Source organism: Papaver somniferum, unplaced genomic scaffold (genome assembly GCF_003573695.1).
Source record: "Papaver somniferum cultivar HN1 unplaced genomic scaffold, ASM357369v1 unplaced-scaffold_79, whole genome shotgun sequence".
NCBI classification, from domain to species: domain Eukaryota; kingdom Viridiplantae; phylum Streptophyta; class Magnoliopsida; order Ranunculales; family Papaveraceae; genus Papaver; species Papaver somniferum.
This window is the reverse complement of record NW_020650859.1, coordinates 364,357-386,858: the sequence shown is the minus strand read 5'-3', so window position 1 is coordinate 386,858 and position 22,502 is coordinate 364,357. Positions and strand designations below refer to the sequence as shown.

General features: G+C 39.6%; 1 protein-coding gene and 1 long non-coding RNA gene across 2 annotated transcripts; one reads left to right on the top strand and one right to left on the bottom strand.

Moving 5' to 3' along the window:
• Positions 1-205: 205 nt before the first annotated feature.
• Positions 206-4,848, bottom strand: LOC113344738 (probable pre-mRNA-splicing factor ATP-dependent RNA helicase DEAH5). The gene is made up of 2 exons (XM_026588673.1): positions 1,422-4,848; positions 206-904 (listed from the first exon to the last, which is right to left on the bottom strand). The coding sequence occupies exons 1-2, from the start codon at positions 4,703-4,705 to the stop codon at positions 511-513; spliced, it is 3,678 nt and encodes a 1,225-aa protein (XP_026444458.1). The 5' UTR covers positions 4,706-4,848; the 3' UTR covers positions 206-510.
• Positions 4,849-10,088: 5,240 nt separating this feature from the next.
• Positions 10,089-11,350, top strand: LOC113344656. The gene is made up of 3 exons (XR_003357889.1): positions 10,089-10,225; positions 10,335-10,462; positions 10,637-11,350. It is a non-coding gene; the product is annotated as an uncharacterized LOC113344656 (long non-coding RNA).
• The last annotated feature ends 11,152 nt before the right edge of the window (positions 11,351-22,502 follow it).

Genomic DNA, 22,502 nt, shown 5'->3' with positions numbered 1-22,502 from the left:
ACAAGAAACCTGACGAACTCAACTGAAATTATGCAGAGTTACTACAGGAAATTGCTTCAATTGTTGATCCATTCTAAGGTGGAAAATTGACAGAGATATATTTTCAAAAGAGATGCAGGTCTTCTTTTATAGACAAACTAGTGACAGATAGCAGATGATGAATGGAGGAGAAATTGAAACTTTACTACTGCAATACACAAGGGGATGGTGAAATGTCCTTGTAGCCTTCAAATTCCTTGGTTATCTGCCAATCCAATATACATTTGAAAGAAAGAAAGAAACTGCCTCACTCTACTAATAATTTAATCTTTAAAAACCAAAACGTTCCACAAACTTAGGGAACGACAAGCATCTCTATGAGAATGGGCATGTAAAACTCAAAGAATGTACAAAACTGGGATTTTGTTACAACATCAAGTTCAGCAACATTATCCCTCATCTTTTACAAATTACTCCACTCTGATCGTTTCTTAAAAGATTTAATCAGAAAATGAAAATAACGCTACAAAATCATGCACGACGTTTACTTAAACGCCATGAATTTGGCTCATGATATCTATCATACAATGGCTCAATTCTCTCCTGCCGCTTCCTTTTACTCATCTTTGTCGGATCTGCAGATTTAAAGAATCTCGGGGCCAAATCGACTAGCCATTTAGGGTCAATCACTGTTACCTCACGCATGTACTCCTTTGTAGTCATTACCAGCTCGTGGTAGATCACCCAATCTGGCTGACGCTGGAAAACAGCACTGCTGGGGTGAATGTAAACTGGCTGGTTCTCGACTAGTGTCCTGTAACCCTCCTGGGGATCCTTTCTAGATGCATGGAAGAAGAATCCTGCTGCAATGGCCTTTCTTATCTTCGTGAAATTCTTTCCAGCACATACAACATCCAACTTATACCTGTAAAGCACACGGACAGCAGGATGTAATTAAGCACTCGGGATCTTCATAACAGAAGCAAAAAAAATACATAACATTCAATTCCAGAGAGACCATGGTGCAGCCCAATTAATTTTAGTAAGCACAAACATCTGTCAAGATCATAGGTGTGGACAGCAAACGACAACACAACGAAACTTTAATTAGTGTGTAGAAGTGACAGTGAGCTGGGAACAGACAATAACTTCTCCTCCTAGTTGAAGACTTTTCCTAGTCATGACTTTTAATAAAAGACACATAATTGTGCTGCAATCCAGTGGGCTTTATCAAACATAATGATTTTAAAGAATAACTGATTAATCTCTCAAGTGTTCAATGGAAATAAAATCTAGTAAGATATTATTTGATAAAACCTCATTTTACCCTTGCCCCAACTAAAGGCAAGATCTATGCCAGGTAAAAGTAACTTGGAGAAAGAAAAGAATTATCAGATTCCTAAGTGACAATATAATGATATATCCAAGACTAGTTACCATACCTGTCCATAATGGTGAGAAGTTGTTTCCTCACATCTTGCGCCCTCCTCAGAGATCTCGACTGGACAAAGTTTTCAAAGCACCATGGTCCGGAAAAATTCTTCGCCTTCCATGCCTCATACACAGCAAGAAGCGTGAGATGATCTCCCTCAGGCTGAAAAAACTTTGCCCTCTTCTGATCTGCTTGTGCTTGCTTCTCTCTAGGCCTGTAAAAGATGTTCCCCGTCTGAATCATGGCAATGATTGTTAAAATCTCATCACTGCATCCGAGGTCGACACTTGCGAGGAGCATCTTACACATAGGAGGATCAAGTGGAAACTCTGCCATCTTTCTACCCAACTTGGTCAGAAGCCCCTCTTCATCCAAGGCGCCTAGACTGTATAACTGCTCCATGGCAGATATTAGAGCTTGGGGTGAAGGAGGATCCATAAAATCAAAAGAAAGTAGATCATTGATACCCATCGCCTTCATTTGCAGAGTAGTAGATCCAAGGTTTATCCTTTGTATTTCTGGTATGGAAGTAGGAGACATCTCATTACGATAAGCACTCTCAGTATACAGTCGATAACATTTCCCAGGTCCAGTACGACCAGCACGTCCAGCTCGTTGCTTAGCAGATGCTTGTGAGATGGGAGTGATGATAAGTGAATCAAGCCCTTGCTTCGGGTTATACACATTCTGCTTTGCAAATCCAGGATCAATGACATAGAATATACCATCTATTGTCAAAGATGCCTCCGCAATATTAGTAGCTACGACCACCTTCCTCTTCCCAGGAGGAGCAGGATCAAATATTCTTGATTGCATTTCACTAGGAAGAGCACTGTAAACAGGCAAGATAATCAGCTCCGGTACGTTTTTCCCGAGCCCTTTCATTCTCTCATACAGGGACTGACAAGCGTGATCAATTTCCTCCTGACCAGTTAAGAAGAGAAGAATATCACCCTCAGGTTCTGTCAAGTGGATCTGCAGCACAGTGATCAATGACGCATCCAAATAATCACTCTCCGGCTGTTTTGTGTACATGATCTCAACCGGAAAGGTTCTCCCAGGAATGGTGAAGATATTACAATTGAAGAAGTAACCAGAAAACTTCTCAGCATCTAGAGTGGCAGATGTAACAATCAACCGAAGGTCAGGTCTTCGATTCAAGAGTTGCTTGAGTAAACCAAAAAGGACATCAGTATGGATCGTCCTCTCATGAGCTTCATCAAGCATAATAACAGAGTACTGGGAGAGGCTTTCATCAATCAAAATCTCCCTAAGAAGCATACCGTCAGTCATATACTTGATAACAGTATCAGGTCCAGTGCAGTCCTCGAACCTGATGGCATAACCAACTTCTTCACCCAAACGGCAACCAAATTCTTCGGCCACCCTCTTCGCTACTGACATAGCAGCAACCCTACGAGGTTGTGTACACCCAATTTTACCTTTGGTTGTGTAACCAGCCTCGGCGAGATACTGAGTCACTTGAGTCGTCTTTCCTGAACCTGTTTCTCCAATAACAACCAGTACTTGGTTATCGTGCACAGCTTGAACCAGCTCTTTCTTCAATTTGTATATTGGTAGACTCTGCCTTTGTTCCTGGAGGGAGAGCTTGGATCTCTGTCCAAATGTCAGTGCTTTTCCATAGGCATCCTTCTTCCATTCAGGCATATCGTAAGCTGATAACCCAACTCCTCTCAACTCCTGTGCAAGATGTCTTTCTCCCGTCTCCGGCATTGGGTCCTCCCATGGTCGATTGAGATCCTTTGGGATAGAATCAAGCATTGTCCGCTGCTGCTGTTCCCGAACTTCTCTACGCTCCTTTATCAGAGCTGATTGAAGAGCTGCTGCACGACTTAAAGAACCTTCAGGATTTTTGAATATCTTAACTGGTGACATATCCATAGAGTATCGACTCTGCCCTTGCAAGAACGCTGGTTCATCTTCATTCAGCTCAATCTCGAGCTCTTCCTCGCCACCCTCTTCTTGATAAAGCATTCCAGGCTCCCCATCTTCATCAAAATTAGGAAACTCACTAGCATCCAACACACCAGAAGCAATCAACTGTTTTGCTTCCCATTTTTCTGGTGAGCTCATTCGCTTTGATGGACGGCGTGAAGGAACAGTATCCTCATCCTCTTCCAAGATCCTAATCCCTGAAATCCCCACTTTAGAATTCGGACCACGATTTGAACCTTGAGGATTCGTCCTGTGCGATTCATCCTCAGCAGTCTTTTTAATAGGTATAAGATCTTTCCCAGTATCCTGATCAACATCCCTCATCGATAAACTCATCTTCTGTCCCGACAAAGAAATCACCTTAACAAACACACTTTGATCCCGTTTCACAAATTCTTTAGCGTTAGCAACCCTTCGAGTAGCCATCTGTGATACATGAACCAAACCCTCTTTTTCTCTGAAATCATTCAACGACACAAAACACCCTGTATCCATCACCTTCGCAACTCTACCAGCATACACATGGTACAATTCAGGCTCACTTTGACGCTTATCAATCTTTTCATCTCCGTAATCTTCATCTCCTCTATTAACATCATAATTCTCATCCCTCCTCCTTCCCCTGTCTCTACCACCACCACCACGACCATGATCCCTTTCCCTTCCTCTATCGTCCCTCCTATTATAACCTTGGTCATCCTCTTCCCCTCTAAATCTCTCCCCTCTTCTATCATCTCTTTCATCATATCTATCTCTATCTCTATGCCTATCCCTTCCACCACCACCACTCCGATAATCCGCCTCCCTATCTCTACCACCATCTCTATCTCTACCTCCACTACCACCATCTCTCCCATCTCTATCTCTACCTCCTCTACCACCATCTCTACCATCTCTATCTCGATGCCTATCGTTATTATCTCGGTCTCTATCTCGATCTCTTTCTTTCCGTTTACTCTCATCCTCTTCTCTCTGCCTTTCTCTAGCTTCTCTCTCAATCTCTTTTTCTAATTCTTTAACCCTAGCTTTACCATCAGCAATCGAAAGAGATTTGAAAACCGGCTCATCATCTTCCTTCTTAGATTTAGTCGGTAAAATAGCATGAATAATTGTAAACAGTGTACGAACGAAATAATCAGGCATCTCAGCACCTTTGTTTTTCAATTCAGAATCAAATTCATCAACAGATTCAGCATCACGACCAATTTCAGTTATGAATTCGGCTAATACTTTGTCTGAAAAACCTAGATGCGATTCGAGTTCGGTACATACCTTGGATACAAGTGAGAGGTATTCCAGTTCCTTCAAACCTTTTGTTACTCTGTCTAATTCCGCCATGATTGATTGATGATAAGAACTTCAGAATCCGAGATGATGATGATGGAGATTTTGAGATGGAGAAGGGTTTTCGGGTGTAAACCCTAGAAAAGAAAAAGGAAAAAACGACTTCAGGATTTGATTTTGTTGTGAAAAGAAGGAGAGGGTGTGTTTGGAAACATTGAAATCCTTGATCCAGATCCATCCCTCGGCGGAAGCCGGTTCTGTTTTGGATTGGGTTTCGGTTTCGGTTTTCTCCCACCGACCAGCAGACCATGGTTTGGACCTTTTGTTTTTGGTTACAGGTCCGCTTTTAGCAACAATCTTGTTATAGGGGCGGCAAGTTCCATTAGAGGGGCCGCAAGCTAATAAGACAAAAACGGTCATTACATGAGTAATTCAAGTGCCCTTTATTTTAAAAAATTTGTAAATGACTAATTAACCCTTATTGTTGATAATCAAGATTAGTGTTCATAATCAAGCTTAGTGTTGATAACCAAGATTAGTGTTGATAATTAATTTTCACTTATAATAACTCTAAACTCAGATTTTTAGAGTTATTAATAAAAAAGTTTAGTGGAGAAGAAAAAAAAAAAACTTTTGTGATATTTGTGAAACCCTAGATTTTGATTCACCCAACCAAAATGAGTGATCCCAGTGACAAATTTGAGATGAGTGAATCTCTATACGATAGAGAAAACAAATACTACATACCCCTTGATGGAGATTCTGATATGGAGTATTTGTTAGATGGTAGAGATGCTTTAACCCAAAGTCAAAGTTAACCTTCATTATTGGTCATAATATCTTTAATCAAGCCAGAATGTTCGGACTCAAGGCTCATATTCACAGCTAAACCTTCTCCAGCGTTGCTTAAGACCCTAGCAGCCCAATCAAATTCAGCGTCGCTTTTTATAAGAAGTTGAGACCGAATCAATTTTTCTCACTCAATAAGTTCGTTCTTCTCTTTTATGGCAAGGTCTCGTTCTATTTGAACTTGGAGAATAGTTCCTTGAAATTCCTTTAAAGTTGTTGCACCCATGAGAACAGCTTGATCTTTCTCAGTAATAAAGGGATTTAACTTTTGCTTCTAAAACCTTAATCCTAGATTTGGATTCTAGAAAACGACGTTTATAACTATAACAAGTGGTCAAAGCACTTCTATGATCAATATTAAGAAGTTGATATTCTGATCTGAGTCTCTCAAGAGTTAGGGAGTTTATTATCTTCCGTAAGGTTTTTTAAGGAAGAATTGAGATAATTAAGGAGAGTATCATCATCAATGGGATGATGAGTGGAGCGAAACAGAGAAGCTGCTTCGTCAGAAAGACAATAGATTTCTGTAAGAATACATAATTAAAAGAAAATATAGAAAGAATGAGTAAGGCAAAGTATATTAATCTAAGAGAAAAATAGGTATACCAGCTAGCTGATCGTTCCTTTTGCGAAGTTCTGAAATTGTATCCGCAGAGGTAGAAAATTCAGCTTCGTGCTTGGATTGAAGAGATTTGAGTCTTCTTTCATAATCTGAAGATATTGCATACGACATGCGAGATACCTGTAGGAGTTAGTGATTAATATTAGAATACAAAGATTAAAATTTCTTAAAAGGAAATTACAAAGAAATAGAAGTTACAAGAGAACCAAGAGTAAATTGGAAGCTCGGACTTAGCAAGGTTGAAGATCTGCGAAGGAACGTATCGTCTAAACAAGGGGCATCACAGATCTTTGAAACCATATAAAAACAATGATGTAACTCGTCATTACCAATAATAGACATCGAATCAGCAAAAAGAGAAGAAAGTTGACCCATAAACGAATTAATTAAATCCTTGATGGGAGAAGAATCATCATCATCAGATTCAGAATCCGAATCATAAATTTTTTACGCCTCTTAGCAACATTAGAAGGGGAAGATGGGCTACGGGTTCTTGTAGACTTTGTTTTGGCTCTACCCCTCTTTCTAGCACCAGAAGTCTCCATCTGCGCGAATGATACATATAAGCAACAGAGGCAACAATATTATTAAAATAAGATAAGTAATGTTCTTTACCTCATCATTCTGCGAAGTTGTCGCATCACTAGATCTCATAAATTTCTTAACCTTACTCTTTCCCTTGATAGCCTGAATTCGTTGTAATATTGTTAAAATACGTAAGAAATTTAAAGTTTGCGAATGATACAAATGAGATACTTATACGAAAATAACATACCTCTTTCTCTTCTTTGGACAGAACAAGTTCCCAAGGGTGATAGTTAGAAATCCCTCCAGGGAGTGGAAGATCATAATGATCAACAACTCTATCAGATACGAAAGGACCCGTTAGAATCACAGGACAGTTCGTCCAAATGGTATTATTAGATCTACGGGCAGTATGATTTGAATTATCGTTCCAATCAACATATCGCATGATCTTCTCATCCTCAGTATAAGTATCTTTTTTTCTTATGCGAATATCCCACTTAGTGGATTCGTTCTTCATGAGACCCACATAATAATGATTAAAAGAAATTATCAAGAGTATAATCAACATGATTAATTGGTTTGTCACGATGCAATATGTTGCGTACTTCGTACGCATAAGAAGTTCCTAAACCCGCTGCGCGACGAGCATATTCCAGAACTATCCTAATAGCATCAACGCTTAGTTGAAAAATACCTCGCGCGAATCTTTTATCACCTAAAATTTCATAAAATAAAGGAATATCGGGATCGTACAGTGGGAAAGGGAGACTGGTTAAAAGTTGTTTTAAAGAAACGATGACCCTTTGATTTGTCCACTTTTCTGAGTTGATTAAGTCAAGAGTAAGTTTAGACGAGCAATTAGATCCAGGAGGAAGTGAAAGTGAATAGCCTCTTGTGCTGAATTGAACCTTCAAAATTTTAAAGGATGTTTCGTTTTTCTTTGCGGTTGGTGCCATTAGAGGAATGAGAATGATGAAAGTGAGAAGAATTTAATCTGATTAAGATCAGGATTAAGAACAAATCAGGATTTAATCTAATTAAGATTAGATTAAACACTGAAGGGAAAAGATGAGAAAACGATAAGATCAATAATGAATTATAAAAAAATAAAATAAAATAAAATAAATAATAACAGTAGTAGAAGAAAAAGAGAGTTGTAGAGGAAAAAGCAGCAGCAGAAGAAGAAAGAAGAAACAAAAAGGAAGTGAAGATGAAGAAGATGAAAATATAGAGGGAAATTACTCGCGGTATTCAAGGAATTTACCTCATTAATGAGAATGATTGATTGGGTGAAAAAGGACGGTTGAAGAGACGTGTCAAAAGATGTGTGGTATAAAAGACACACATAAAAAGGAAGACTTGAATTTGATATTTGTCTTCAAGATGGAATTTGAAGAGATAAGCATGTGCGATAGGACAAGTTAAATTTCTCATTTCCCTCATTGAGTAAGAAAGAACGAAACGAAAAGAGGCAAAATGTAGGAATAGAATATCACACATATATTATACGCGAATAAAGAATAATTAATAGTGTGCGCACGCTCTCAGATGTGATGACGTATTGAATGATGTCAGCCTAATCATGAGTAAAGTGTGAAGACATGTGTAACTAGAATCAATAATGTCATAATGACTTATCCTCCCAAAAACACACTACAAGGAAACTGGTGAACCAAATGTGGACACCCTTCTAAGGTATACTGATTGGATTCTTGAATTTTGAAAATGTCGATTTCTATACATGGTGCATAGTCCAGCTGATAAAATGGTGCGATTAGGTGATCATCTACAATCGAAAGCATACATATACATCTGCTGTTGTCAGCTCCAGATATGTTGTGAATTTGGATGTTGTTCCTTACATTCAAGATATGTATTGTTTCTTTGATACATTTGATGCTTTTCTTTGGCAGGGAAATCAACACTTTTGATGAATCTATGAACCCTGAACTTAATGTCTACTATCAACTCAAGATAGATGGCATCAGAACTTCCACAAGTAGAAACTTCGTTACATAGGATGAAGAGACAGCTCCCAACAGCTGAGCAACAAGCAGGTACACTTTTTTATGTAACATTTTTCTGAAGAAGTTTAAAGAAAATATGGATGCCAGAAACATCTTGGAGAGCTGAGTAAGACCCATCACAATGAGAATCAGATAGAAAGTGTAGATTGATGCAGCAGTAGAGTAGACCCAGAAAATGGCTTGACGAGAACCAGTCTACTGGGAAGGAAGATTACCACGAGAAACTTGTAAAATAAAACGTTCCCCCACCCTGTAGACCAACTGCAACCGTCACATTTAAAACTGCAGTCGTGCCTGGGTCTCTTATTGCTGAAATAAAAAGTCATGAAACCACCGTATCTCCAACCTATGGTGTAAACAAGGTGTGAGAATAAATAAACTTGACAAGGGCCTAGGGTTTCGGAAAGCGCCTTGCTAGCCAACATTACTAGCCAGAGGAGATCAAATTTCTCACTCATCTTCTTCTTCTTCTGTGCCGTCTTCAACTCTCTGTTTTCAATCTACTCCGGATCTCAAACAAAACACACTTTCAGTTTGATTTTTCAGTTCAATTAGAGATGGCATGTGATGTCGATCTAGATTGCATATGTAGAATCAATCATGTCATAATGACTTATCCTCTCAAAAACACGCTACAAGGAAGTGGTTTCAAAGAAAAAGTTGATTCTCTATTCTTCTTTTTCTAGTGGATTCTTTCCCCAAGGACGCAACAAATAAGACTACAACAGAACAGAAAGAAGGATATTGGCAACAACAAAAAAATTGACATGAAGCAGATTGTAGTTTAGCTCAGAGGACGCAAGTAAATATACAAGTTCAGAAAAGTATTCCGGTGATCAGTCACCTGAATTGCAGTCATGCCGGGGTCTTTCATTTCTGAAAGTAAAAAGTAAAAACACCTGCAGCTACAGTATATCCAAACCTCAAGTGTAAAAAAGGTGTGAGGATAAATAAAACACATCCTATCCATCTTCTTTTCATTTCTTTTTTGTGCCGTCAAACACCACAATGATGCTTGGTGTATGAGAAGCAAATCCCGTAGCCAAACCTGTGTGAGGAGAGGTGAAAGAGTTCTGGGATCCACATCCCGCCAAAATTGATGAAGGTTTCTTATCGATTGGATTTCTTATCGAGTAATCCGGTGATCAGTCAGCATATGCAGTCTTGCTACCTCCAACCTCTGGTGTAAATAAGGTGTGAGAATAAATAAACTTGATAAGGGCCTAGGGTTTCCGAAATGGCCTTGCTATAATAAATACACACTATTAGATAAAAGGAGATCCTATCTTCTTCTGTGCCGTTTTCTCTCTGTTTTCAATCTCCTCCAAATCTGAAACAAAAAACACTTTCAGTTTGATTTTTTTGTTCAATAAGGATGGCGTTTGATGTTAATCTGGATCGCATATGCAGAATCAATCATGTCATAATGACTTATCCTCTCAAAAACACACGGGAAGGAATCGGAGTCGAGATTCGAAAGTCGCTGATATTAGGATTTTCATCTCCAATATTCTGATGCACTATAATTCTGGTTCCATATAATATGCGGTAAGTTCACAGGGCCAAGGAAATGCTGATTACATCTTGACTTCTTTCTTTGATGAAATCATCTCTTTGAAAACTGATTTTTTTTTTTTTTTTGGTGATGCTGAATTAGATCCTTATGCTAATTCTTGGGTTGGTGGAAGGAAATCGAGCTTCAATTTCAGATTCCTCTTCATTTGATGGATTTCGTCACCAAAGATTTCTATATTCAATGGATGAAAACGGAGATCCAAGATGAAGGTAAACTTATGGATTCATGTCAATTTATTTTCGTGGGATTTTTTCTTATATTTTAACAGCATTTGATCATAATTTTGCAGCTACTGAGTAGTGTTAGAATGTTTAGTCATTTGTTATTAAGATGAAGAAATTGCTTTGACCTCTATCTAATAGTCGTTGCTTGCTTGCTTGCAGGTGTCGTTTCTATACATGGTGGATTCTTTGAAAACATGTATTGCTTGTTTAATATTTTAGTTGTTCTTTTGCACACAATCAACATTTTTGATGAACCAACACAACTTTCACAAGAAGAAACTTCTTTACCTTAGGGACACATCGTTCGAAAGAAAAAGTTAAAGGAACCTTAATGAGTTTTCCTCTCAAAATTGAAATGTTTGCCGCACTTGTATAGCAAGTTGTGAATGGAAGAAAAGCGCAATATTGCAATTGGAAAAACAAGTTTTTGTAGAAGGCAAGAAGCAGAAGAAGGCTGGTGAATGCCTGTTTACACAAGAATACAAATACTCTGGAGAGTTGTGTAAGACCCAGGACAATGAGAATGATCAGATGAGAAAGTGAAGAATGAGGCAGAAGTAGAGGCCCTTGAATGGCTTGATGAGTATCAAGCTTGTATAAGCAAAAGACTACGTACTTTTAGAAGAAAAAGGCATTCACGGAGGAAAGCTTTAATAATCATTAATCCCCTAGAGGTAGTCATGGTCTCAATGGGACTGGCACATGTGTACATATAACCAATATGATCCAAGGACCAACAAAGTGGAGATGCTCTTAGAAGTTCTAGGATATTACGTAATTTGTTTTGTAGGAAGGTAGTATGATTTTAAATGGTGACTGATCAAAGTCACCTAAAAATGGTCATTTGATTATCTCCTGGTGAGATCTATTGGGAATCCATCTTTGTTATATTGGGAAAACTTTAAACAGAATAGCAATCCTCATCTACTGTTTGGATATCTCATTAGGCCTAGATCATGCTCTCCATGTCCTGACATAATTGCTGGCTTTTGTAGTCGCCAAATACCAGCATTCATATATCCTTTTAGAAAACACAAAATTAATCCTCGTCTGTCATCTCTCTCTTCTCTCCTAAAAACTTTTCTCTCCAAAAAAAAAACCCAACCAAACCCTAGCGCCGTTGGAGCCTTCTCCTGCTCAGTTCGGCTCTTTTTTTAGCAGATCTGAGCAGGAAATGCTCAAACAATCTTCTTCCAGCGTTTCCTCTTTTTCATTTCCTCAAAATCTCGTTTGTTTAAGTTTTTTAAGTTTTCAATTAGTTTAGATTGTACTTGGTTGAGTCTGTCTGTTGTTTCTTCGTTTGAGTGGTCTTCTGAATCAAGGGGAAGATGGGTTTTCTTTGTTTGTCAAGGAAATCAGATGGATCTCAATGTTTCAACCACACAACAATTTTTTCTTTATCAATAAACTCAACGGTTTCGGTTTTACTTACTTCTCCTTCAACATCTCTTACATCAGGAACAACAACAACACAGTCACTAGGTTCAAAATCAGCAGCAGAAATCACCAGAAATCCAACTACAGCAGCAACAATCACAGAAGAAACAACAACAAAAATCACTAATTCAACTCCAAGATCAAAAATCACAATTTCTGATTTGAAGAGGAAAAGAAGCAAGATTACATCTCTGACGAACACTACCGATTTGGTCCCCTTTCAGTTACTTTGCTACAAAAAAGTGGATCCTCCCTCTCATGGTATGATCATGCCTCTCATGTTCGTGACTAGGAGAGGAGTAATAAGTGTGGAAGTTCATTGCCACACACCCAAAACCTTGAGAGATGGATGGATCTTTTTTTGGATCCTAACTTTTTTGCCCTGTGTAAAATTGTTAATTGATTTGGAAGAAATCATTTCTTTCCAAATAATACCATCTAAACCTCACAAGGGAAGGATCCAACTGGTGGTATTGTTTAGTGATTCTCTTTGCCATTTTTCAAGAGTTATTAATGTCCTTAATTGTCAAGTTTTCTTAAATTTTTCAATTATCTCTTTGATTTTATGTTGCTCACTTTATTTCTGTAATTCATGTTGTTTACAATATCTCTGTAATGGTCCTGGTTGTAATGTTATCGGAGATGTATCCCTATGGTAAGGTGTTTTCGCCTTATCCTTTTTTTATAAAAAAAAAAATATATACACAAAATTGGTTAAAAAGACCAAAATTAATAATTCCTGGATGAAATAGATTCCTAGTTTTTGATACTGTTCAAATGGAAAATATTTATAAATATACTTTTCTATTAACCAATTTGGACGGTCTGCTCCGGAAAAATAAAAAATATGGTTTACCTAAAGTAACCCTTAACCATTATAAACAGAAATTGAAATACTGAGCTCCTCCTCCTATCGGCAGAAACAACACATACTGAAGGAATTTTTTTTTCTTCGGATTTGGGCGCTCAAATCATGGTGATAAACGGCTGCGAAATCGACGTTTAAGACATTTTACTATCAAAATCTTCTCATATCTTCAAATAAGTAGGTTTTAACAAACTATGATTCATAGGTTCGATTTTGACTTTGGTTTAGTGGTAAGGGGAAGAAACATAAACTTCAAACACGTTTTATTTTTTGATTCATCATGATTTGAAGTTTCATCGGTCATTTGATGATGTGATTTTTGTTAATTTCGGGTTTTTGTTGGTGATTTCTAGGGGTTTTGTGGTTTGTTTTGGAACTTGTAAAGGACACACTTTGGAAATGTAGTTGTTGAACTGTAATGAAATTGAGGATTTAATTTCAGTTGAATAACTGTAGAGAAAATATGCTAGCAACTGATACTTTTATACTATTTTCTTAAGGGATTGTACCTTCTTTTGAATGAAAAACATTATCATTCAATTTCTTGATTTTTGGACCGACAGTTTATGGGCTGCAGAGGTTAGTCTACGGAGTCAAAGAGGCAACATCTATACAATTGGATTTGATGATTTCCTCTCAAGAGGGGAACTGACTTCTATCAAAAGGATACTATTGATGAGTGCCAAATATTGTATATATATTTATCCCTTTTTGTTGGCATTTAACTCATCTTTTGATCATTAATTCTACATTTTATCCCATATTCTGTATTTTCATTGTTTTCAAGAATAAATATTTTTCTTACTTAATTTTGCATTTTTAGGTAATAAATAAAGTCTGGATGACTTGCGGAGCGGAAAAGAGCAGAAAAGTAGTGAAAAGCCGGGAGAAATCACGCAAGGAAGCCGCGAAGAATGGTGCGCACAACCTCATTTTCTACACACAAAAACGCCTCCGTTCTCAGCCATCAGATCAGTTCTCAGAAGCATCCGATGGTCGCTCCTTCATAGAGCATCAAAATCTGAAGTCTCTGCCAAGCACCACAGCGCTGAAATTCCAAGCCTTCAGATTAGATGGTAGTTGAATCCAACGGTTGCTCCCTTGCTGTTCATCAAAGTTTGATATCTCCGCCTTACACTACAGCACCTAACCTAATCTAGCACCGTTCGTTTCGTTGTATCCCTTCATCCGACGGTCGCTCCACGCTTACCTCCGTATCGCCGTTGGATCCACCTACCATCTTCCCATCCATCGCTCCTTGTCGCAGATCATCAAAACGCGCTATCCCCGCTTCACACCGTAGAACCCGATACCCTATACCCAAACAAACACTCCCTTTCTCCCAAAACAGTCGAGCACCCTCCCCTTCTCCCAAAATCAGTTGCAGAACCACCATACCGCCTGCAACTTCACTGCCACCACCATCTCTTCCATCACCACCTCGAGCTTCACCATCATCCAGCTCCCTAGTATGTCCCTTTCTTGTTCTTAGCATCAACCCTAGGTGCTACAAATAAGAAAGAGAAACGCTAGGGCATCAGTAGACGCAATTGGGAGCTGTAGAGCTGAGGAGGAGCAGAGGGAACATCAACAGGGCATGGGTCGAGCGTTGGGGAGACCAATTCAGAAAATCAGTGAGTTAATTTGTAATTTAAAAAAATTAGGGTTTTCAAATTTGGGGATTTTCCAATTAGGGTTTGTAGAAATTTAGGGTGTTGTAAAAAACTATAAATTGATGATATGGGTGTGGTAGAAAAGCTCTCTGGGCTAGCCAGTGAACAATTTATTGAATCAATTCTCAATTTTCCAATTTCTGTTTAGCAACAGTGTGTATGTGTGTATCCTGTTTATCTGTTGCATTTGAATTTAGTTTGTTGTATGAATGCTTTGGTTATACTCATGTCTAGCATGAGCTAATTCAATGCAACTAGGGCTCTGATGAAGCCTAGTGCACTGTTGGATGATGCATGGTTAGGATAGTGTTCTTATTGCCTGTTTGCTTGAGCAATGAGAAGTACTCAGTGCTCTGGCATGCCTGTGATTGATTGTGCTGTCAAAAGACAATCAATTCTAGGGGCATATCAGTGAGCAAGCTGATTTTCATCTCATTCTAGATGTATGCTTAGGAACTCCAACTAAACCTAGATTGCATTGCTTGATTAGGGCACAAGGTGGATTCAATTGCCTTAGTTACTTCACACAATTCTGCATTTTTCTCTTTGTCAGTCACTATTGCTCAATACCCTTGCCTTAGGTTGCTGCCTTTGTTTCACTTCTACTCTAGAAACTTGTCACTGTCACCCTTCACTGCCCTTAGCTCACTACACACTTTAGCTAGGAAGACTTCTTGTATGCTCCTCTCCCTGTGGACAAACCCCTACTCATCCTTTTATTACAAATCTTGGCCTTGTATACTTGCAAGTGTTTTGTGTGCTCCCCATTTTCACACCAAGTTTTTGGCGCCGCTGCCGGGGAGCTGGCTGCCATATTTTTGAAGTTTTCATAGCTGTTGTGGCCTGCCTGTGCTTGCATAGTTGTGTGTGCTCATTGCTATTGTGGCCTTGCTGTGCTCATTGTTCACTCACCTGTTGCTGCTGCCAAGCTGCTGCCAAGGCTGCTACTGCTGTTGCTGCTGCTGTTGCTGTTGCTGCTGTTGCTGCTGCTGCTGGTGCCTTCTCTGCCAAGCTGTGCTGTGCTGTTGCTGCCAAGCCAAAGTCTGCTGCTGCTGTTGCTGCTGCTGGTGAACCAAAGCAACTGCTGCTGCCAAGTGAAGCTGCTGGGCTGCCAACTGAAGTGAAGCTGGTGGGCTTGTACTTTTCTGAATTGGGCTTCACCAAGTGCTGCTGGGCTCTGCCTCCTTTTGTTGCTGGGCTCGTGGTCTTCTGTGAGCTGGGCTTCGTTGCTGCTGCTGCTGGGCTCTGCTCCACCTGTTTCTGCTGGGCTTGAGCGAGAGCTGTGTAGGACGATCCTAAAGCCCAACTGGGCTGTGCAACTAAAAGGGAACAAAAGCCTAACTGGGCTTCCCTCCTTAACCAAGTAAGCCTAAAACCATGAGTAACCCACTTGGGCCTCATTAAATATTCAATTTGGGTATGTAATAATTATTTTATTTTTAATTTGGGCTTGTAATAATTATTTTTGTTTTTATTTTTATTTTCTTTTTCTTTTATTTTCTTTTATTTTTCTTTTATGGGCTTGTAATTATTATTATTGTTTTTATTTTCTTTTATGGGTTGTGCTAATTTATGCTAGGTTTAGTTCAAAAACTCTTCCAAAGCCCAATTTCAGACCAAAAACAAAATCCCTTATTAAAACCAAAATTCCACTCCTTAAAACCAAATTCCACTTAACCCTTTCAAAACCAAATCCTTATGGGCCCTGTTTTCTTCCTTATCTGTGGGCTTGTTATTTCATGAGTGGGATATGATTGTAACCTTTAGAGACCAATCAAATAGACTAGTTAGAGTAAATCAAATAGACCCAATTGACATACCCACAACTTCTGAGGAAAACACACCGGACCAATCTGAAACAATGGGAGAACCCCGTACCCTCAAGGATTATATGTACCCAACTAGAGCCAGTCAACCTTCTTGTATTGTGCTACCCGAGGCTAATGGCCATTATGAGCTGAAATCAAGCACAATACAGATGCCCTATTTTTAGAGGTGTTGAGAATGAAAACCCTTACCACCACGTGAGAGAATTCGAGGAAATTTGTGGAACTCTGCGTTTCACTCAAATGTCCGACGAAACCCTAAAGTTAAGGCTCTTTCCTTTCTCCCTGAAAGATAAGGCAAAGGCCTGGCTTATGCTTTACAGCCTCAATCCATCATGACATGGGATGACCTCATAAAGGAGTTTTTCAAAAAGTTTTTCCCGAATCACAAGACTGCGACAATTCGTCAAAGTCTGAATAGCTTTGTGCAATTAGAGGGTGAGACCTTAGCTAGATACCTGGAGAGATTCAATGAATTATTGCTCCAATGTCCCCATCATGGTTTTGAAAAATGGAGACTTGTGCAAATTTTGTATGAAGGTCTAGATGTGTCCACCCGAACAACGGTTGAGTCAATGTGTAATGGTCTATTCGTAGACAAAACTGCTGATGCGTCTTGGGACTTCTTGATTGAAGTAGCTGAAAAGACGCAACAGTGGGAATCCATCCGTGAACCCAGAAAGACTACTTCCGAAGCTAGGCTTTTAGGATTGAAGCAGATTTCGAGGGAAGAGCAAACATGGCATCAATAGTTAGGAGATTAGAAGAGTTAGAACTACATAAAAATTCAAAACCTTCCACCACTACTCTCCGAGAACATGTCGCTTCGTCTGTATGTGCCGCTTGTAACGATCCCAACCATCAATTCCAAAATTGCCCGATTTGCTTGCAGTCCAGGAATCTAGGCTTGAACAGGCACATGCCATGTTTCAAAAACAAGAGCATAACCCTATTCACAGACCTACAATCCAGGATGGAGAAACCACCCTAACTTTTCATGGTCAAAGGACCCACTCAGGGAGGACCATCTCAACCCAATCAGAGCTATCAAAACAATCAGGGATATCAGAACAATCAAGGTTATCAACACCCGAGAAACCCTCAACAACAATCAAACTCTCAACAATCATATCCTCAACACAATACCGACAAGAGATTATCCCTAGAGGAATGTTCCAGAGTTTGATGCAAAGTCAGAAAAATTAGATCAAAAGATGGATCAAATGTGTGAGAGAGAAAAGGGTAAACTTCCTAGCCAACCCCAACAAAATCCAAAGAGGATATTTCAAACAGGCACAACATCCTGCACTGAAACCTCACCCGATCAAGTCCATGCCATTACCACCCTCCGAAGTGGTAAATCATCGAGAACAACGTGGGCGAACCTAATGAATCTGATACAAATTCCACGCTGTCTCCACAACCCCAGAAAACCAAAGAATCTGAGCAAGTTGGAAAGCCTGACAATTCTACTGCTGTGAATGTCCCTTTGCCAACTCATTCTCCTGTTGCCCCATTTCCTCAAAGATTGATCTATCAACAGAAAAGTACCCATTATAATGAGATGTTAGATCTGTTCAAGAGAGTCAACATCAACATTCCTTTTCTTGAAGCAATTAGGCAAATCCCTGCTTATGCTAAATTCCTCAAAGACTTGTGTACTCAAAAGCGCAAGCTCAATGTGCAAAAACGTGCTTTCTTAGCTGAGCAGGTGAGTTCCATCATTCTGAACAAAACTCCACCCAAGTTTAGGGATCCAGGATGTCCAACAATTTCTTGCACTATAGGAGAACACACGGTCAATAAAGCGTTATTAGACCTAGGTGCAAGTGTTAACCTACTGCCATATTCTGTTTATGAGCAGTTAGGTCTTGGGGAGTTGAAACCAACATCTATCACTCTACAACTGGCAGACCGATCTGTCAAGATTCCTCGTGGAGTGGTCGAAGACGTTTTGATCAAGGTTGACAAATTCTATTTTCCCGTAGACTTCATTGTCTTAGACACTCAACCTGTACAAAACCCAGACTGTCACATTCCTGTCATCTTAGGACGTCCTTTCTTGGCTACGTCCAACGCAATCATTAATTGTCGTAATGGAGTGTTGAAACTGTCTTTTGGCAACATGACGGTAGAATTGAATGTGTTCGATATTAGTCAACAACCTGTGAATCTTGATGATGATGATGTGCATGAAGTTAATATGATTGAAGGATTAAACAAGATTCGTTGACTAACATTCTATCCGACCCCTTTCAAGCATGTATGGAGAACTTTAACTCAGATTCCTATGATGATGCATACTGTAGTGACGTCCTATCTCTGCTCGAATCTGTACCTCAAATGGACGTCACTGAAGGAAGATATGAAGTGGAACCACCCTTACTCTCTGATTCCAAGCTCATTCCATCCATTGTTGAGCCACCCAAGCTTGAATTGAAAACATTGCCTAGTACGTTGAAGTACGCATTCCTAGGTTCTTCTGATACTTACCTGTCATTATTTCATCATGTTTAGACACGGAACAGGAAAGTAAGCTTTTAGAAGTACTTAAGGAACACAAAGAGGCCTTAGGATGGACCATCTCAGATCTCAAAGGAATTAGTCCCACCATTTGCATGCACCACATTAACCTCGAAGAGAATGCCAAACCATCTAGGGAAATGCAAAGGAGACTTAATCCTAACATGAGAGATGTAGTCAAAGGAGAGATCCTGAAACTACTTGATGCGGGTATCATATACCCAATTCCCGATAGCAAATGGGTTAGTCCCATTCAAGTTGTGCCTAAGAAGTCAGGCATTACTGTAGTTCAGAACGACAAGAATGAATTAGTCCCTACTCGTACAACCACAGGATGGCGAGTATGCATCGACTACAGGAAGTTGAACACAGTAACAAGGAAGGATCACTTCCCGCTCCCTTTCATGACCAAATGCTAGAACGTGTGTCTGGACACAGTCACTACTGTTTTCTAGATGGCTTTTCCGGTTATAACCAAATTCACATTGCACCAGAAGATCAGGAAAAAACTACGTTCACGTGTCCTTTGGGACATTTGCTTATAGACATGCCCTTGGGTTGTGTAATGCACCTGCTACTTTTCAGCGTTGCATGATGAGCATTTTTTCTGACATGATAGATAGTTTTCTCGAGATCTTTATGGATGATTTCTCTGTTTTTGGTTCTCGTTTGACGAATGTTTGAAGCATCTTGCCCTCGTGATATCCAGATGTAAAGAAAAGAACCTTGTTCTAAATTGGGAAAATGCCATTTTATGGTGAATTCAGGAATAGTTCTAGGACACATCATCTCAGAAAAAGGAATTGAAGTGGATAAAGCTAAAGTGACCTCATTCAACATACCACAACCTGCTCTGTGAAGGAGATCAGATCATTTCTAGGTCATGCTGGTTTTTACCGGCGATTCATCAAAGATTTCAGCAAAATCTCAGACCTCTGTGCAGTCTTCTCTCCAAAGATGTTGCCTTCAATTTCGATGCTGCTTGTGTGAAGGCATGGGAGGAATTAAAAACCCTTCTCACCACCGCTCCTATAGTCCGACCACCCGATTGGAACTTCCGTTCGAACTTATGTGTGATGCCTCTGATTATGCTGTTGGTGCTGTTTTAGGACAGCGAGTTGATAGACTACCATATGTGATATACTATGCTAGCAAAACCCTTAATGATGCCCAACTCAATTATTCAACTACCGAGAAGGAATTGCTTGCCGTCGTTTTCGCATTAGACAAGTTTAGATCTTATCTGATAGGGTCTAAGATCATCATATACACAGACCATGCGGCTTTGAAGTATCTTCTTTCCAAGAAGGATGCTAAAGCTCGCCTTATTCGATGGATACTCTTATTACAGGAATTCGATCTCGAAATCCGTGATAAGAAAGGTTGTGAGAATGTGGTTGCTGATCATTTGTCTAGATTAACTTTAGAGTCTATTGATGAATGTGAGCTGATTAGAGAATCATTCCCAGATGAACAGCTGATGTCTATCTCAGACCTTCCTTGGTTTGCTGATATCGTTAACTACCTTGCTGCAGGTAGGATGCCCTCACATTGGTCGAGACAAGACCGCTATAAGTTTTGGCTGAAGTTAAACATTTCCTTTGGGATGACCCATATTTGTTTAAGTACTGCCGGACCAAATCATTAGGAGATGTGTCCCCAACACCGAACAGAAAGATGTGATATCTTTTGTCATGACCAAGCATGTGGAGGCCATTTCAGTGCCAAGAAAACCGCTGCAAAGATCTTGCAGTGTGGATTCTATTGGCCATCATTGTTCAAGGATTGCCATGATTATTGTGTTGCTTGTGAACGCTGTCAAAAGCTAGGAAGCATTTCGAGGAGAAACATGATGCCATTGAACCCCATTTTGATTGTGGAGATTTTTGATGTTTGGGGGATCGACTTCATGGGTCCATTCCCTATTTCTGACGGTAGATTGTACATCCTAGTCGCAGTTGATTACGTTTCTAAGTGGGTAGAAGCCATAGCAACCAGAACAAATGACCACAAGGTGGTACTTTCATTTCTAAAGGAAAACATATTTGCACGTTTTGGTACCCCTAGAGCTATCATCAGTGACGGCGGTTCACATTTTCGTAACAAGTACTTTGAGTCTTTAGTACGCAAGTATGGCATAACTCACAAGGTTGCTACTCCGTACCACCCTCAGACTAGTGGACAAGTAGAAGTTTCTAATAGGGAAATTAAGCACATTCTGGAGAAGACGGTCAACCCGTCAGGAAAGATTGGTCATTGAGATTGAATGATGCTTTGTGGGCCTATAGAACAGCTTATAAGACACCAATTGGCATGTCCCCCTATCGTCTAGTGTATGGAAAGCCGTGCCATCTACCTGTGGAATTAGAACATCGTGCCTACTGGGCAATCAAAGAGCTGAACTTCTCTCTGGACGAAGCTGGAATTCAAAGGAAACTTCAACTCAACGAGTTGGAAGAATTGAGAAATGAGGCTTATGATAGTGCCAAGTTATATAAGCAGAAGATGAAGATGTTTCATGATAAGCGTATTCTGCGCAAATCCTTCACTCCTGGTCAGAAAGTTTGCTGTATGACTCCCGATTACATCTTTTTCCGGGAAAACTGCGTTCCAGATGGAAGGGTCCGTACCTAGTACGCACAGTTTTTCCTCATGGAGCTGTAGAGCTGGAGGATTTCCAACAAGAACGTTTTCAAAGTCAACGGTCAGAGATTAAAACCATTCCTTGAACCATTCCCACCCGACATTGAAACAACCAACCTGGAGGACCCGGTCTATGTGGACTAAACTGGTCCACTCTTTCCCTAAATAACCAAAAAGTTTTCCAAATGTTTCCCATAAAAACCAAAATTTTCCTTTTTCCCATCAAAACCAAATGTCTCCCGCCAAAACCAAATTTTTCCAAAAAGTCCAATCCCATTAAAAACCAAATTTTCTTGTAGAAAATGTGTTAGTTAAATTTTCTTTTGTATATATTTTGTGCTCATCCATTGTGACTCCTAATATGATGGATTTTTGCCTTGAATAACGGAGTTTTAATCGAGCTTTCGCCGTACAATCGGGTATTCTCTCTCCTTTTATTCTACTCAGCATGTTGATGAGTGCCAAATATTGTATATATTTATCCCTTTTTGTTGGCATTTTAACTCATCTTTTATGCATTAATTCTACATTTTATCCCATATTCTGTATTTTCATTGTTTTCAAGAATAAATATTTTTATTAATTAATTTTGCATTTTTAGGTAATAAATAAAGTTCGGATGAGTCACGGAGCGAAAAGAGCAGAAAAGTAGTGAAAAGCCGGGAGAAATTACGCAAGGAAGCCGCGAAGAATGGTGCGCACAACCTCATTTTCTACACACAAAAGCGCCTCCGTTCTCAGCCATCAGATCATTTCTCAGAAGCATCCGACGGTCGCTCCTTCATGGATCATCAAAATCTGAAGTCTATGCCGAGCACCACAGCGCTGAAATTCCAAGCCTTCAGATTAGATGGTAGTTGAATCCAACGGTCGCTCCCTTGCTGTTCATCAACGTTTGATATCTCCGACTTACACTACAGTACCTAACCCCATCAAGTACCGTTCATTTTGTTGTATCATATAATCCAACGGTCGATCATCGCTTGCCTCCGCATCACCGTCCGATCTACCTACCAGCTTCGCATCCAATGACTCAGCATCGCAGAACATCAAAT

What these genes read in the sequence shown, in the direction of transcription:
- LOC113344738 (XM_026588673.1), bottom strand. Translation starts at nt 4,705, where the DNA reads ATGGCGGAATTAGACAGAGTAACAAAAGGTTTGAAGGAACTGGAATAC. An exon ending in CTTCTCACCATTATGGACAG is followed by an intron (nt 905 to 1,421) that starts GTATGGTAACTA and finishes TGTGCTTTACAG; the next exon opens with GTATAAGTTGGATGTTGTAT.